We start from the raw sequence: 14,704 nt of genomic DNA, 5'->3' as shown, positions 1-14,704 counted from the left end.
CACATTAGACTTGTAGAACAACATGGGTTACAGAAGGTTGCACATGCGAAGTACAGCAGAGGACAATACAAAGAATAGCGCGAAGGACCAGGTTACAAGGTGGTCCGCGACAAAGGTTACAGACTGGAACGGGTTACAGATTGGTCAGCCACTGCGGGCAGCTATTAGATTATTGCTGAGTTGTAAGCCACACTTTCACCTTGGCTCTGAACGACCAGAATGATACGTCGGCTCTGATTATCATGGGAAGTGCGTTCCAGCATTTCGCTGCTAGCACAGGGAAGCTAGCTCCCCCTGCCATTTTCAGATTGAACTTTGGAAAGTTTAGTTGGTGCAGATATGGGGTTCTGGTCGGTCTGGACGAGCTATGTCTGGAGAATTTGTCTGATAAGTAGCGTGGGACTGTCAGAGAGAGGCATTTGCGTGTAATGACAGAGCATATCACAAAACTGACATGGGTCACAGCCCTCGCAAAACCAATCAAGGTTTGACAGGAAGAACATTACGAATTTTGTTTCTATGGAGAAGCCACGGTGTCTATGGGTTCCAAAGCACGCTGGAACAGAACCCTCATCACTCCTGTTCTTCCAAAAGGCACTGCTGCCTTAATGGACTACTACTAGTTATGCGGTAAACAGGCATACTTGCAGCTCCCTCCCGCCATCATTGATGGGCTTTTTGTACACTTGCAACATTGCACTCCGCACTGCTGGTTATACCAGAAGAGCGTGTAAAAGGGGGAGCGGTGCCTCAAGAGCAACCAGGGCACCTCAACAGACAGAAACTAAACCCCCATCTTTCTAATATTTCCTAAGGAAGAACAGCGTGACCACCTGTCTCGCAAAAAGCGTGCATCTAACTACCTGTCTCAAGAATCATCTGAACTCCTTGCTCAAATCCCAGATGAATACAAACATTTTAGATCAACATTGATGCCCATTAAAGGTACCACTGCAAGGGACGAAGCAGTAAAAAAGGGCTAAGGAACGGAGAAATACCGGGGGATGGTATTCGTTACTGTAGGAGTAATGAAAGGAGGGAATGTTGGGAAGGAGATGATCCAATAGCACCATGCTAGCCCTCTCTGCAGTAAATAGATGACGTGTAAGCCAAGGGGGGTGACACCCACATGGCCATGGTACTTCCCCTTATGATATAAATTGAGATTTTTCCAAATAGTGTTGGTTACAGGCCCGATAAAACAAACACCTTTTTGGATTGACACAGACGCCATATTTTTACTAGGCCCATAAATTATCCCACCGCAGGACCCAGCTCTCCCATCCTCAGCGCCTTGCACAGAGAGCCACAGACACTACCACCGCCCTTCTCTGCCAGCTCTGTGAAAGCCTTGTACTCACGGACGTCCAATCATTTATTGTTGCAATTGCTTAGCATCACTTCCCCAGAATGTGCTTTCCACCGAGCTGGAGACCGAAGCAGGACACTGCACCATTGCCCATCTATCTCCACAAAACTGTCCATGCCCTTTACACCCCCAACCTGCCAGGCCGCCAGAGCCCACCAGTCCCTGACCCTCCACTCTCTTTCATGTCGATACCCATCTTACCCCCCTACATTGACCATTCCAGAAAGGCTTAATCCTGCATGGTTATATATTCTCTCCCAATCAAAACATCTTTAGTGCTATGAGGCATCAGGGAAGATAAAGAATAGATCAAACCCCCAGAAGGAGACATCTGGGAGCAGGACCCCGGTGTCAATGAAGGTCCAAAATGCTCAGGTTGGAATGCCAATATATTAATAAGTTCCCTAGTCGGGAACTCACGTCCCCTGCACATGTTTAGAGATGAATACAGCGATCACTACGAATAGAAAGATGATGTAAAGACAGATTTATGGTACTAATGTATTGAGCATATATTGTCAAAATTGTTTAAAAAAACAATGTCATATTATTAATGTAAGTACAATTGTAATTTCTCTCTAGAAATCACTTATTGCCCCTGATGAAGAGTGTGCTACACTCGAAACGTGTTGGGCCCCTCCTGACTTCGACATCATGAATAAAAAGAAGATGGTTTCTTGTGGCCTAAAATTGTTTGATTGAGAAATTTTCTTTCAAGAATATTCTGTTTCTGAAAATATAGATAATTACATTTAAGGCATGTTTTGAACATTACTAATTATTGGTCTGGTTTTCCAGACAAAAGATAGTGAACTAGGGAACTTATTTGTATTGTCTCCATATCACTCAACCTAGGTGTCAAGGTTGCATCCTTCTGCCCTGCACCTTAAAGTACATCTTCAGTTACATCTAGTTTCTTCTCCATATCTATCATTCCTAATACATATGTGACTGAGGGTGTGCTTGTGGTGTCTATAATTCTTCTCACATGCCAATATATTAACCCATGTTTCTCCAACGTGTCCCCATTCATGCAAGGATTTTATGGTTGCCATTATTCTCATATTATCAGTTCCTGTTGTTTAGCTTAGACATTTAGAATGTTTACATTTTGACCTGACCTTCACCGCGGAGATGAGCCCAGCTGACCCATGTGCCTCAAGATCGACTGGGAGGCAACGGCAACCGCAGCCTGGCATCCCCTATAGAGCAGGCTGTGCCGTACGGGCCCACCAATCTGCACTATTATTTTGTACTGTATAGTATGACCGCTTGAATGACGACAATATGCGTTAAAATGTGCTGCCCGTGTATTGTTTGGCAGAGCACCCCCGGGCAGCAGAGTTCTTTGCTTGCATACTTTACTTTATATAAAGTTTGTTATCCTTGCAACTTATCTCTTGCTCTCATTCCCTGATGGGGTGTTCTCATTATTTAGGTCTATTACCTACATCCCCCGCACCTGACCACCCAGCCTCCCTTGCCTGAAAGGGCCACATCTCATCTCCACACACAGCCGCAAGGACAGTGTATGCTTTTTTTCTCTAATCGCTTTCCCTTGTATCACTCAGACACTCATTGTAACTTGTAATCCAGGCACTCTCTCTGCTAGAGCTACATTCTTGAAGGAAATATCCAGTAAATAAAAAGTTTGATGGTGTGAGTTGATACTGAAACCCTCTGATTAATCAGGCCACAGGGAAACAGACGTGTTCTCACGGTTCATTGCTTTGTGATTGTAGTGGAAAGCAGCAGAAATCTCTGCCCTATGCAGTTATTAATACTACGAGTTCCTACAAATAAATGCAAATAAACCGAGGAAGAATAAGGCATGATATGATACGATATGATATGACATTTATGACAAGCCTATACACTAGTGTTTCAAGGCGCATGTAAGAAAGCGCAATATGACATAACAACATTGGGCAATTTAATTCAATGTTGTATTAACTTGTGCTGCTTTGATCACTTGGGAGGTCTCAGGAAGATAGCCCAGGGGGAGCGTGCTCGCCTTGGAAGGAAAACGACACAGAGCTACACAGGTTCGATCCCTGGGTCTGCGCTTAGAAGCCTCTGGGTATTAATTAGTGTAGTTGCATCACAAGCAGCCCTGTTGCATACTGCTGATGTGAGATCCTTCGCTCAATTTCTAGATCCAACTAGTTAGAATTCATCTTAGACTTTCTTGTGAGCAAACTCTGTCGGTCCCGCCCTCTGACTTCCTCACAGGTTCACATTAGCTAGAAACAGGGCCTTATCCCCTATGGAAATGTATCCTTACACATTCTATTCCCTAAAGCTGAGAAGGTCCCACGCCAGCACCTACCTTTAGAGGAAACCCTCTATTCTGCCGGTGGGGTTCTCCGCACAAGTTTGTTGCAGCGGTGACTGGAGCAGCAAGAAACAATCAAAGTAGTGCTGGCGCTGGGGGTGCAGGAGGAGGAACACTTGCTGGTGTAGTAAACAGGCCCTTGAAAGAAAAGAGAAAAGCTCCTTTTCAATAGATACAGACTCAGTCATTTCCAGTGTTAAACACAGGCCTTTTACCTCCATACTCTAAGGGTGGTCCAACATGTGAAAGTGACTTGGCGCCCAGGATATGGGTGTTGGACATGGGGGCGTCCTCCTTAGCTGGTATAGGGGCTTCCTGAGGGTATGGTGACACTAAGGACCCTGATAGCAAACACGAATGCTCCCAGATGTGGACAGCTGGACAACGGCAAATGCACGTTCAGTGTAGACACTCCGCCCCACCCCCCCCCAGCTCGTGGCTCTCACCAGCCTATGTTTCCAATCCAACACCCCACTTTCACCTTGCAAACTGGACCCATGCAGAGGGCGAGCGCCTCTGGAGGGTGGAGGAGAAGGATGATCTGGAGTAAACCAGGAGAGGACTAGGAAGGAGGGAACATCACCGGGTTACAGAGCACATTGCAATAGGGTCAATACTATACCTACATTTCTTGATAGCGTATCTGTCTCCAGGTCCAGGTCTTCTGTCTGCAAAACAAACCAGTGGCAGAGTTAATGAAGATTGGGGAAAGATGCCATTGGCCCAGAGATTCCAACAGGTTTTGTGAAAGGCTTCAAACCCTTTACTGATCTGGAATAAGCATCCAGCATTTGGGTGCTGCCCATAGTCTTACAGTGCGTTCTACTGCTCTTCCTAAGTATATCATGAATTTAATTCCCAAAAAGATGCATTTTAATTCATTCTTATTGGGCAAAGCATGTATATCCCTTTACCCAATACGAATTGAAGTTAGGGGTTCTGACAAAACCTCTACTGTTAGATAGCTATTTGTTATTAATTCATTTGTTTATTTCAAAACTTACAAAAAGTAAAACACTTTGTCTCAACCATTACATTTCCTCATACATTTCTATAAAACGAAAGTCCAACTGTCCGTACCTTTATGCCCGAGGGTCCACAGTGCGCTATACAAATGCCGTAATGTAATCCAACGTAAAAGGGAAAGCAAGAGCTGAGAGAGGGCCAAGAGCCAAGAAGATGTACATAATGACTCTCAAGGGTCGCCCTCAAGCTTAGAAAACAGAGAGTAGCTATTTGAGATCGCATTTGCCCGCAGAGGCCGGGCACCACGACATTCTGGGAGTTATTCCAAAAAGCCGCTCAATCCACTGAAAGCGGCGATGCTCGGAACCTCCTTTCATACGAAGCACCAAATACTGTTTAGAACAAAAAAATGGCTACTGTGAAAGGACATTCAGGTACAACTAATATATTTACTCTGCAGGAGAAGAGTGTGATCCATATCTTTATTCCCAGCCTCATGATAATGATTGACAGCCCCAGACTGACACCGTGCCTCAGAGTACCAACCAATTCCCAGATCCTGTGTCAGATAGGGTACAATGTATCTATGAGAGAGTGAGCGAGAGAGAGAGGGAGAGAGAGTGAGAACTTGTTGGGGGGGAAACTCCCAGGTATGCCAGAGTAATACGGGAAGTTCGCAGACTTGGAGGGCCCACCACCCTTTGTCAGGATTCAAGGAGGACTCAGTCAACGGCAAGTTCAAACAGCGGTTTATTACAGCCAAAACCAACAGTGATCGATACAAGAACTTTCCAGTATGTCACACAGTAAATGGCGCGCAGGCCACTTTTGTCTAAAAAATGTGTATTTTCTCTGTAATTACTTGGGCCTCTCTCTAGAAACCTATCGCGGCATTTCATTGGCAGTCAGGAGCATGGTAACATATACAATCACCTACACATGTTATTCAACTGGTTCTCCCATGTCAGGTGATTGGCCTGTCCCACCCCCATGACGTTTATCTTCTACATTGTTGCAGAGTAATGGTCGCATCATTGGTCCGTGTTCCCCTACCATCCACCCCTGGATACTAAACTGTGATTGGTCAGTGCTGTTTCCCCCAGACCTGGTACTAGAACTCGTTCACAGCACCCCGTGCGCCTCTTCAAGGTGATGGGAATAGCTATGTGTCTGTATTGTAACTTGTGTGTACCAACTTTTGCTCATGAGAATGTGCCTTGGACGTGGCAACATTAGTCGCCGTTCGTGCTTGTTTTCTGGAGGAATCAGCTCTCTTTCTCACACAGGAGAATGTCCATTGTCTCCCCTGGCTGGATCACGTGTTTGGACACCGCAAGATCGAGCTCTGCAGCTCTGTTAGGCAGAATCCTTTGCAGTTCCGTTAGGAAGCACTACAGAAGATTAAGACTACAAGTAAGAGCAATAAACCCCCTTTGGTATCAGTCTGTACCAAAAAGATTTAGTTGATAGCTGTGGCTAAGCAGTCAGACTTATCTCAAGAGGGAGATAAGCAGTATTCAGGGTTTACACATTAGGACTACAATACTTATGGAACAAGGAAACACTGACCAAAGCTTTGTATCAAAAAGAATATATATTTTTATTTTACACACTCTGATGTTCACACACATATTACTATTATAAGAGCAATTAAATCAGTCAAGAAAAGTATATACAACTCCCTATTTAAATTGTAGACAAGTTTGAGCAAGAGTGAAAACTGAGCAAAACGGCACAGTGAAAACCAAACAGAAATGGCACTCTATCAATTTCTCAAAAGGGAGGGGAAGGCCAAGTTATACAGGAATATTCTCTTAAACACACCAGCAACACTTCCCAAGAAGATTGTGAACAAGTTAGTCAAGGCAGTACTTTAGCATGTGTAATACTGAGGTGAAAACCGAGCAAAATGGCACTTCACAAGTTTAAAAAGAGGGAAGGAAAAGGTGCTTATAAGAGTTAGGTGCACCAACACATTTCTAGGTGAGAAGAAATCTAGAGAAGGCAATTGTAACAGATTTAGCCAGAGTCAATAGGCCTGCGCCAGAGTCAGTGGTACAGGGCAAAGTGCCCAGGAGCAAAATGTTCTTGTAGCTGCAGTCAAGTATTTGTTAAACGATTCAAAAAAGTGGTTGCAGAAGGTGAAAGACAATGTTAGATGATAGGGGCGGCCAACCCAAAAGGTAAGTGAAGGATTTAAAACACCTTTAGCAGTACCCACCGAAAAGGAAGGCCTGGCGGAACAATGTACCTTAAAAAGTAGAAGAGGCTCCTGTGGTAGCAGTAGTTCCTGGCAGTTCCTGTAGTTCAGGAGATCCAGCAGAGGAAGAGAGGCTCTCGTCGTGGAGGAAGGTTCGAGTTACTGCACTGCCCAGGGATGAAACCAGCCTCTGTGCTGCCAAACGAAATAAAAGGTAGGCTCCTTTAAATCGCGGTCCGGGTGCATGGGTGCCTGGCTATCCTGTCTCCTAGTGCTTGGCACTGGCGATTCGACCAAGGCAGGTCCTGGAAGGCGATTGGCGAACTGGTTGGCCCCACCAGCTCAAGGAAGAAGACTCTTGCAGGTGAAGATCTTCTCGAGTCGTTGGAGAAAAGTGGTGAGGATCTGCTGCAGGGCTTCACCGATGGTTCAGTCGTTCTCTCTTCTTCGGCTTCTTAGTTCCAGTGGCGACGTCTTGTCCTCCAGTCCTCAGGACCCTGCTTTTATGCAGCAAGACCCCCATTCATACAGCCTAGCTGTCACTCACACAGTGGGGTTGGTCTCCTGGCGGGAGAACCCCCCAGCCTATCAGGGCAGAGTGCAACTTGGGTTGCGTAGGCAACCCTGTCCAGGGTGCCTATTCCCCCTCCCACACATTCTGTCTACCCCAGACTCAGTGGCTCCGAGAGGAGGGCTTCTGTGCAGAAGCCCACCAAAAGGACGAACAAAGGATCCCCGACCTGGGTTAGGACTATAGGGAAAGACACGAGAAAGAAATGAAATCAAAGTTCTGGCAATAAAAACCTACCGGAGTAAAGTTAATATTAAAATAAACCGGCAGTATGTTAGAGGCTGTCAGTAAAAGTGGTACCCTCGAACAATGGGAAAATCCCATAGGAAAATATTTGCGGTCAAATATTTTCGGTAATAACCACTGACACCAGTCAGAATCAGAGGGACTGTACGGTTCCCTCTAGAAAATGAACACTAGGGAAAAACTATTAACCCTTCCCAGTACCTCCATAGTAATTTGGGTAGTACTAGTTTTGTTCATAAGATTAGACTAGTAAAGTCAATGGGGACTTTACCTGCCCTGGGAGACAGTAGTCAGTCCCAGGGTATGGAGTCTATGTTTTGGGGTTGCTACGACACCCCTGTGGTACGGCGCGGAGGGTGCTGTATACCACACATGAAAAAGATGATTCCTATGAGGGTGAGAAAAACCCCATAGACCATAAGCACAAGAGATAGCCTAAAACACACACTAGCAATCTGCCTAAGAGTGGGAAAAAAGGGTCTCACTCTTAGCAGGAGAAAAAAATAAACCCCTCAAATCCAGCAAAGCTGCTGGGGGACTCTATAGCTAAGGGAAATTAGCCATAGAAGAGAATTCTCCCTAATACCGACTTATGATGATTCATGTAATTTGCCTGCAGCTGGTTCTTTTGTCGTCTGGGGATTGGAATGCCATCTATATCTCTTGACTTTAGCTGTGAGTCCTGTATCACACATCTTGTACTCTGCCCAGCCTGAGTTTGCTTGGCTCGTCCCTTGCTCAGAGGCCTGAGACCTGCTGTAATTTTCCTAACCTTATTATGTGGTTTCTTCATTGTCCACGTTATACTACATTCTCTATGAGTTAGCTATATGTGGTTTGATCAGGGCCCATATATATTCCTGTATGTCCACATGACTATATTCTCTATATGTTAGTCACACTTGGCTCTGTCAGGTCCTTGTAGGTGCTCCTGCAGTTCCAAGAGTCATTCACATTGAAGCATCTGCAAGCTTTTTCCCAGGGTCTCTTGCGCCTTGCAGTTTCTGCGTAGCTGCACTTCACTTGGCTAATGACAAAATAATAAAAGCAATGACAGTATGCATATGTATCTGTTCTCTATCTATAGAACTGTGCACTCGTGTTCTTCATGTATTTGAGTGTGTGTTTGTGTTCCAAAGTGCGACTGGCACGTGTGCTTCATATCTGATGCTGCTATGTCGCGGTGCCTCTAACAACGTCAGCAACATGTCTTTATGGTGTTTTAGTCCAAGCTGTCCACTTGTTGGCTGCTACTCACTTATTGTTATCATCTTGTACTGCGCTTGCCACATGCTGGTCGATACTTACTTTGTTATCATCTTGTACTGCATTGTCCCTGCCCCCTTCCCACGCACTTGCGCGATCCGAATGACACCTGGCCTAGTAGGATCGTTGTCTGTCCTCCCTCTGTTAACCTCCCTTGCATCCTTGCGCCTTGAAGCACTTGTGCATAGGCGCGTTATAAATGCCATATCATATCATATAATATCATACAGGTGTCCTTAATCATGGCCTGTGGCTCTTCATCCACACATGAATACATCTGTATGTCCCTTGAGGGAGTGAGAGAGAGAGAACCAGAGAGACAGAGAGAGAGGATGAGGGAGAGGGAGAGGGTGAAAGAGAGAGCCGGAGAGAGGGAGAGAGAGAGAAAGAAAGAGAGAGAGAGAGAGAGAGAGAGAGAGAGAGAGAGAGAGCAAGAGAGAGAGGGAGGGAGAGGGGGGAAGAGGTAGAGAGAGGGAGAAGGAGAGAGGGAGAGGGGGGAAGTGAGAGAGAGAGACAGAGAGAGGGAGAGCGAGAGAGGGAGAGAGAAAGAGGGAGTGAGAGAGAGAGAAACAGTGAGACAGAGAGAGGATGAGGGAGAGGGAAGGGGAAAGAGAGAGAGAGAGAGAGAGAGAGAGAGGGAGGGAGGGAGAGAGAGGTGGTAAGAGATAGAGAGAGAGCGAGAGAGAGAGAAAAGGAGAGAGGGAGAGGGGGGAAGTGAGAGAGAGGATGAGGGAGAGGGTGAGTGAGAAAGAGAGAGAGAGAGAGGAAGGGGGAAAGAGAGAGGGAGAGCGAGAGAGAGAGGGAGAGAGTGACAAAGAGAGAGAGGGAGAGAGTGAGAGAGAAAAAGAGAGAGATAGAGTGGCTCCAGCCCACAGCTGTGACCCACATCCTTCTGCCTAGTCAGTAACCGGATCTCCTGGCCATGGCCTTTGTCCGAGGCCGATGGCTCTGGCCCGCAGCTGTGACCCACATCTTGCTACCTAGTGAGTAACCAGATCTCTTGGCCATGACCTTCAAACTATGCCGGTGACTCTGACTCACAGCTGTGACCCACATCCTTCTGCCTAGTGAGTAACCAGATCTCCTGGCCATGGCCTTCGACCGAGGCCGGTGGCTCTGGCCCACAGCCGTGACCCACATCCTTCTGCCTAGTGAGTAACCAGATCTCCTGGCCATGGCCTTTGTCCGAGGCTGGTGGCTCTGTCCCACAGCTGTGGCCCATATGCCTCTGCCTAGTGAGTAACCAGAGCTCCTGGTCATGGCCTATGTCCGAGGCCGGTGGCTCTGTCCCCCAGCTGTGACCCATATCCCGCTGCCTAGTGAGTAACCAGATCTCCTGGCCATGGCCTTCGACCGAGGCCGGTGGCTCTGGCACACAGCTGTGACCCACATCCTGCTGCCTAGTGAGTAACCAGATCTCCTGGCCATGGCCTTCGACCGAGGCCGGTGGCTCTGGCACACAGCTGTGACCCACATCCCTCTGCCTAGTGAGTAACCAGATCTCCTGGCCATGGCCTTCGACCGAGGCCGGTGGCTCTGGCACACAGCTGTGACCCATATCCCGCTGCCTAGTGAGTAACCAGATCTCCTGGCCATGGCCTTCGACCGAGGCCGGTGGCTCTGCCACACAGCTGTGACCCACATCCCGCTGCCTAATTAGTAACCAGATCTCCTGGCCATGGCCTTCGACCGAGGCCGGTGGCTCTGGCACACAGCTGTGACCCACATCCTTCTGCCTAGTGAGTAACCAGATCTCCTGGCCATGGCCTTTGACCGAGGCTGGTGGCTCTGGCTGGCCCACATCCCTCTGCCTAGCGAGTAACCAGATATCCTGGTCATGGCCTTCAAACTATTCCAGTGACTCTGACTTACAGCTGTGACCCACATCCCTCTGACCAGTGAGTAACCAGATCTCCTGGCCATGGCCTTTGTTCGAGGCCGGTGGCTCTGACTCATAGCTGTGACCCACATCCCTCTGCCTAGTGAGTAACCAGATCTCCTTGCCATGGCCTTTGTCCGAGGCCGGTGGCTCTGACCCACAGCTGTGACCCACATCCTTCTGCCTAGTGAGTAACCAGATCTCCTGGCCATGGCCTTCGACCGAGGCCAGTGGCTCTGGCCCACAGCCGTGACCCACATCCTGCTACCTAGTGAGTAACCAGATCTCCTTGCCATGGCCTTTGTCCGAGGTCAGTGGCTCTGACCCACAGCTGTGACCCACATCCTTCTGCCTAGTGAGTAACCAGATCTCCTGGCCATGGCCTTCGACCGAGGCCAGTGGCTCTGGCCCACAGCCGTGACCCACATCCTGCTACCTAGTGAGTAACCAGATCTCCTGGCCATGGCCTTTGACCGAGGCCGGTGGCTCTGGCACACACCTGTGACCCACATGCCTCTTCATAGTGACAGGATATCCTGGCTATAGCCTTCAACCATGACTAGAAGCCATGGCATTTGGACATGAGCACAGTCCTTTTTTGCAGCCATTATTATAAAAGCCAAAAGCGGCATGGGCCATGGCCTACGGCTGTGCCCTCTGTCCTGTTGCACGAAATAAGCTAAATGGCCTTTGCCAGTGGGTCAGTCCTACAGCTGACCCCCCAAACCAATGCACTATTCAATCTCACCACCTGTGGAGGCTGTACTAATGTTGAGGGTCACCTGCATGTTTAGCACACACCTCTTTCAGAACCTCCTTAGTTCCTGTGTACATTTACTGCCAAATGACCGCAAAATTACTACGGTTTTACTGCGAAAACACATCACATCGATAGAAAAAAGATGTCGTGTTACCGTTGGGGCACGCAGGGTTGGAAATGTAAGAGACCCAGGTATCCCCAAAGCACTTCTTAAAGGGCCCCCCTCCTCCTTGACAAGCCAGCTTGGCTATATCCTTCCCAACCCTCTCCTATCACCCCCTTCCTCTCGCCAGTTCGTGCAGCGCCTCTTTTTCAGGCGCGTCTTGTGACGTCTGCTTTTGGTTCCTTCTGAAATGTTTATGTCTTTAAGGCGTTAAGGCGGTGAGAAATCCCATTGCATAGGAACATAAATGCACAAAATGTCAGATCTGGACTTTATCTGACACCAAGGAGACACACACATGTTCCCAGGCCATTCACGCTACCAGGATCGCCTATGAGCACGCAGGAATAGCCATGAGACACCACGCATGTGCAAGAGCAGGGACCTGCACACCCTGAAGGGAGGAGAAAGCCGATCCCTTCGGATCAATTCACGCTGCCACTGACTGTGCCCCTCCTGCAATACATGGCTTGATTAGCAAAGGGCATCACTACCCAGAAAACGGCGACACCAAACTAGAACCCCTCCCAAAGAAATATTACACCTACCCCCCGCCCCCACCCAACCATTTTCAGGAAAAGAAGATAGAAATAAGAAACTCACCCCTGGTGAGCGTCAGCGCCGTTGGTCTGGGCGAGTATAGCACCTAGTCCCACCGGACTCGCATCGACCACGATTTCAGTGTGCCATTCTGGGTCGAAGTAGGCCAGTTTCTGCGCTTCTGCTAGGGACTGTTTAATGGAGTCAAACGCCTCTTGGCATTCGGCGGTCCAGGCGAAGAGCATGTCGTTCTGGAGCAATTTCCGAAAAGGTTCTGTGATGGTGGCATAGTGGGGGATGTATCGGGCGCAATACCCAGCCATGCCTAGGAAAGAACGGACGTCGGCAATCTGTCTCGGGGCTTGCAGATTGAAGATAGTGGCCACTTTGTCGGGATCTGGTGTCATCCCGTCGGCCGAGAAGATGTGGCCGAAAAATTTTAGCTTGCTTTTGCTGAATCTGCATTTATCCACATTTAACGTGAGGCCTGCGTCCTGGATGGCTTTGCATGTGGCGCGAAGAGCGGCGTCATGTTCTTCACGGGTGCGCCCGAATACCAGTATGTCATCACTGTAATCCAGTGTGCCTTTGATCGGACGTATGATTTGCCTAATGGCTTCATGAAAAATTTCTGCAGCTGACGAGATGCCAAAGTTTAGGCGTTTGTACCTAAACAACCCGTCGTGTGTGGCAAACGTGGTGATCCCTCTGGATTCTGGGTGGAGTACCATCTGGTGGTAACCCTGGTTCAAGTCCAGTTTTGAGAAGAGGGTGGATTTATTCAATTGAACTATCATCTCTTCGATTCGTGGCCCAGGATGCCTTTCGCGCTGGATTGCTGTATTGGCTATTGGCTATGCGCATGTCAACGCAGAGTCTGAGACGTCCGCCTTCTTTTGGTACTATTACCAACAGGGATACCCATGGGGTCGGACCCGTGGCTGGTTCAATTATTCCATCAGTTAGGAGTTGATTGAGTTCTGCTGACACTGCGGCCTGAAGGTGGAACCCGACTCTTCTCGGGTGCTGTGGTACAGGTCGGACGGTGGGATCTATGTGAAGTTTCACAGGTGGTCCTTTCAGTCAACCCAGGCCTTTGCAGATGAGAGGGAACTCTTTCAGGATGTCATCGCGCGACATCGTTCCAGTTTTGGTGGGCGCCGATGAGAGGAAAAGCACTTTCTCTCTCGTCTCCAGTGTTGGGTCTGTCGAACGGATTTTGTCCCCTTCACAGACATGTATGTCGATGAGTCCCAGGCACGACGCTGTCCTGTAACTGAGCAGGCATCTGTCTTTGGTAGGGCTGCAAATGACGTGCATGTCCGTCGTGGTGGATTGGTTATCATGGATGAGCCGACGGCTGAAAAATCCAATCGATTGTAGAGGAGTTGTGGCATCCCATTGGTAGATCTTGGAGTTTGAGGGTGTCAGGGGCGGCCGGTTGGTGATCTGATTGAATTCCTTCTCACCCATTATGTTAACGGTGGCTCCCGAGTCTACAAGGAAACAGAATTGTTGCCCTGCTATGTCAACGGGTATCTTGGGTGCTTCACGTGCTTCGCCTTCATCCATGATGAGATTCACATATTCGTCGTGTGGATACTGATTGTATTGGTCGAATTCCTGTTGGCCCCCTTGTGAGCCTCCCTCATATTGTGAAAATTGTTCCGGGGGCCCGTCATATTCGTCTCTGATGTGGGACACTTGCTCTTCACCCTCGGGCTCTTGACTGTCATCCATGGGGTATACCTCTTCGACTACTCTGATGTACCTCCGTGGATTCTGGGCGTACGGGCGTGGTTGATAGGCCTGGGTTAGGGGGTTCCTGACAGGCGTTTTGAATTGGGGGGCGATTGGGAACTTTTGTGTCGGGAATGGTCTGCCTTCTCTGCAGACTGATTGGAAGTGTCCCTCTCTGCCGCAGTTGCCGCATCTCTGTGATATGGCGGGGCAGGTCCCTGCGTGAGGGAAAGACATTCCACAGCGGTAGCATTGGCGTTGTGTCCTCAGCATCGTGGAATAGTTGGGGTTGACGCCCTTGTCCCCTTGTCTTGCGTGGCTGGCCTGTACCGCTGCGACGGTTTCAGCTCTCTCTTGTCTCGTCGAGGCTGTGTTCGAGATTTGGGACACTTGCTTTTCGACTCTCTCTAGAATCCTGGCCATCTGGCTCACTTCCTCTATGGTGATAGGTTTTTTGAGGAGTTGTTTCCTTAAGGTTTGAGACAAACAGCCTTCAATAATCCTCAACCGTATGGCTTCGTCGAGTGAGAAGGCTTCAAATTGACAGTTGGCCCCTTTTATTCGTAGGCGGGTTATGAACTCATCAATGGTTTCATCGACTCTCTGTGTACATAGGTTGAATATGTACCTTTCATAGTCTCTGTTGGGTTCAATGACTAATCTTCTGTT

General features: G+C 48.4%; 1 protein-coding gene across 1 annotated transcript in view; it reads right to left on the bottom strand.

Annotated features, from left to right (window-relative positions):
- LOC138522794 (weak neurotoxin 10-like) overlaps positions 1-14,704 on the bottom strand; it is an 81,062-nt gene that overhangs the window by 26,581 nt on the left and 39,777 nt on the right. The window contains exons 3-4 of the mRNA XM_069635405.1: positions 4,331-4,372; positions 3,699-3,842 (exon numbers count right to left, since the gene is read on the bottom strand). Coding sequence (XP_069491506.1) covers positions 3,715-3,842; positions 4,331-4,372 — 170 coding nt within the window. The 3' untranslated portion in view covers positions 3,699-3,714. The remainder of the gene's footprint in view (positions 1-3,698; positions 3,843-4,330; positions 4,373-14,704) is intronic.

The sequence above is a fragment of the Ambystoma mexicanum genome, chromosome 1q, assembly GCF_040938575.1.
Source record: "Ambystoma mexicanum isolate Mex_15411 chromosome 1q, UKY_AmexF1_1, whole genome shotgun sequence".
Lineage (NCBI taxonomy): Eukaryota > Metazoa > Chordata > Amphibia > Caudata > Ambystomatidae > Ambystoma > Ambystoma mexicanum.
This window is presented reverse-complemented; position numbering and strand designations above follow the sequence as displayed.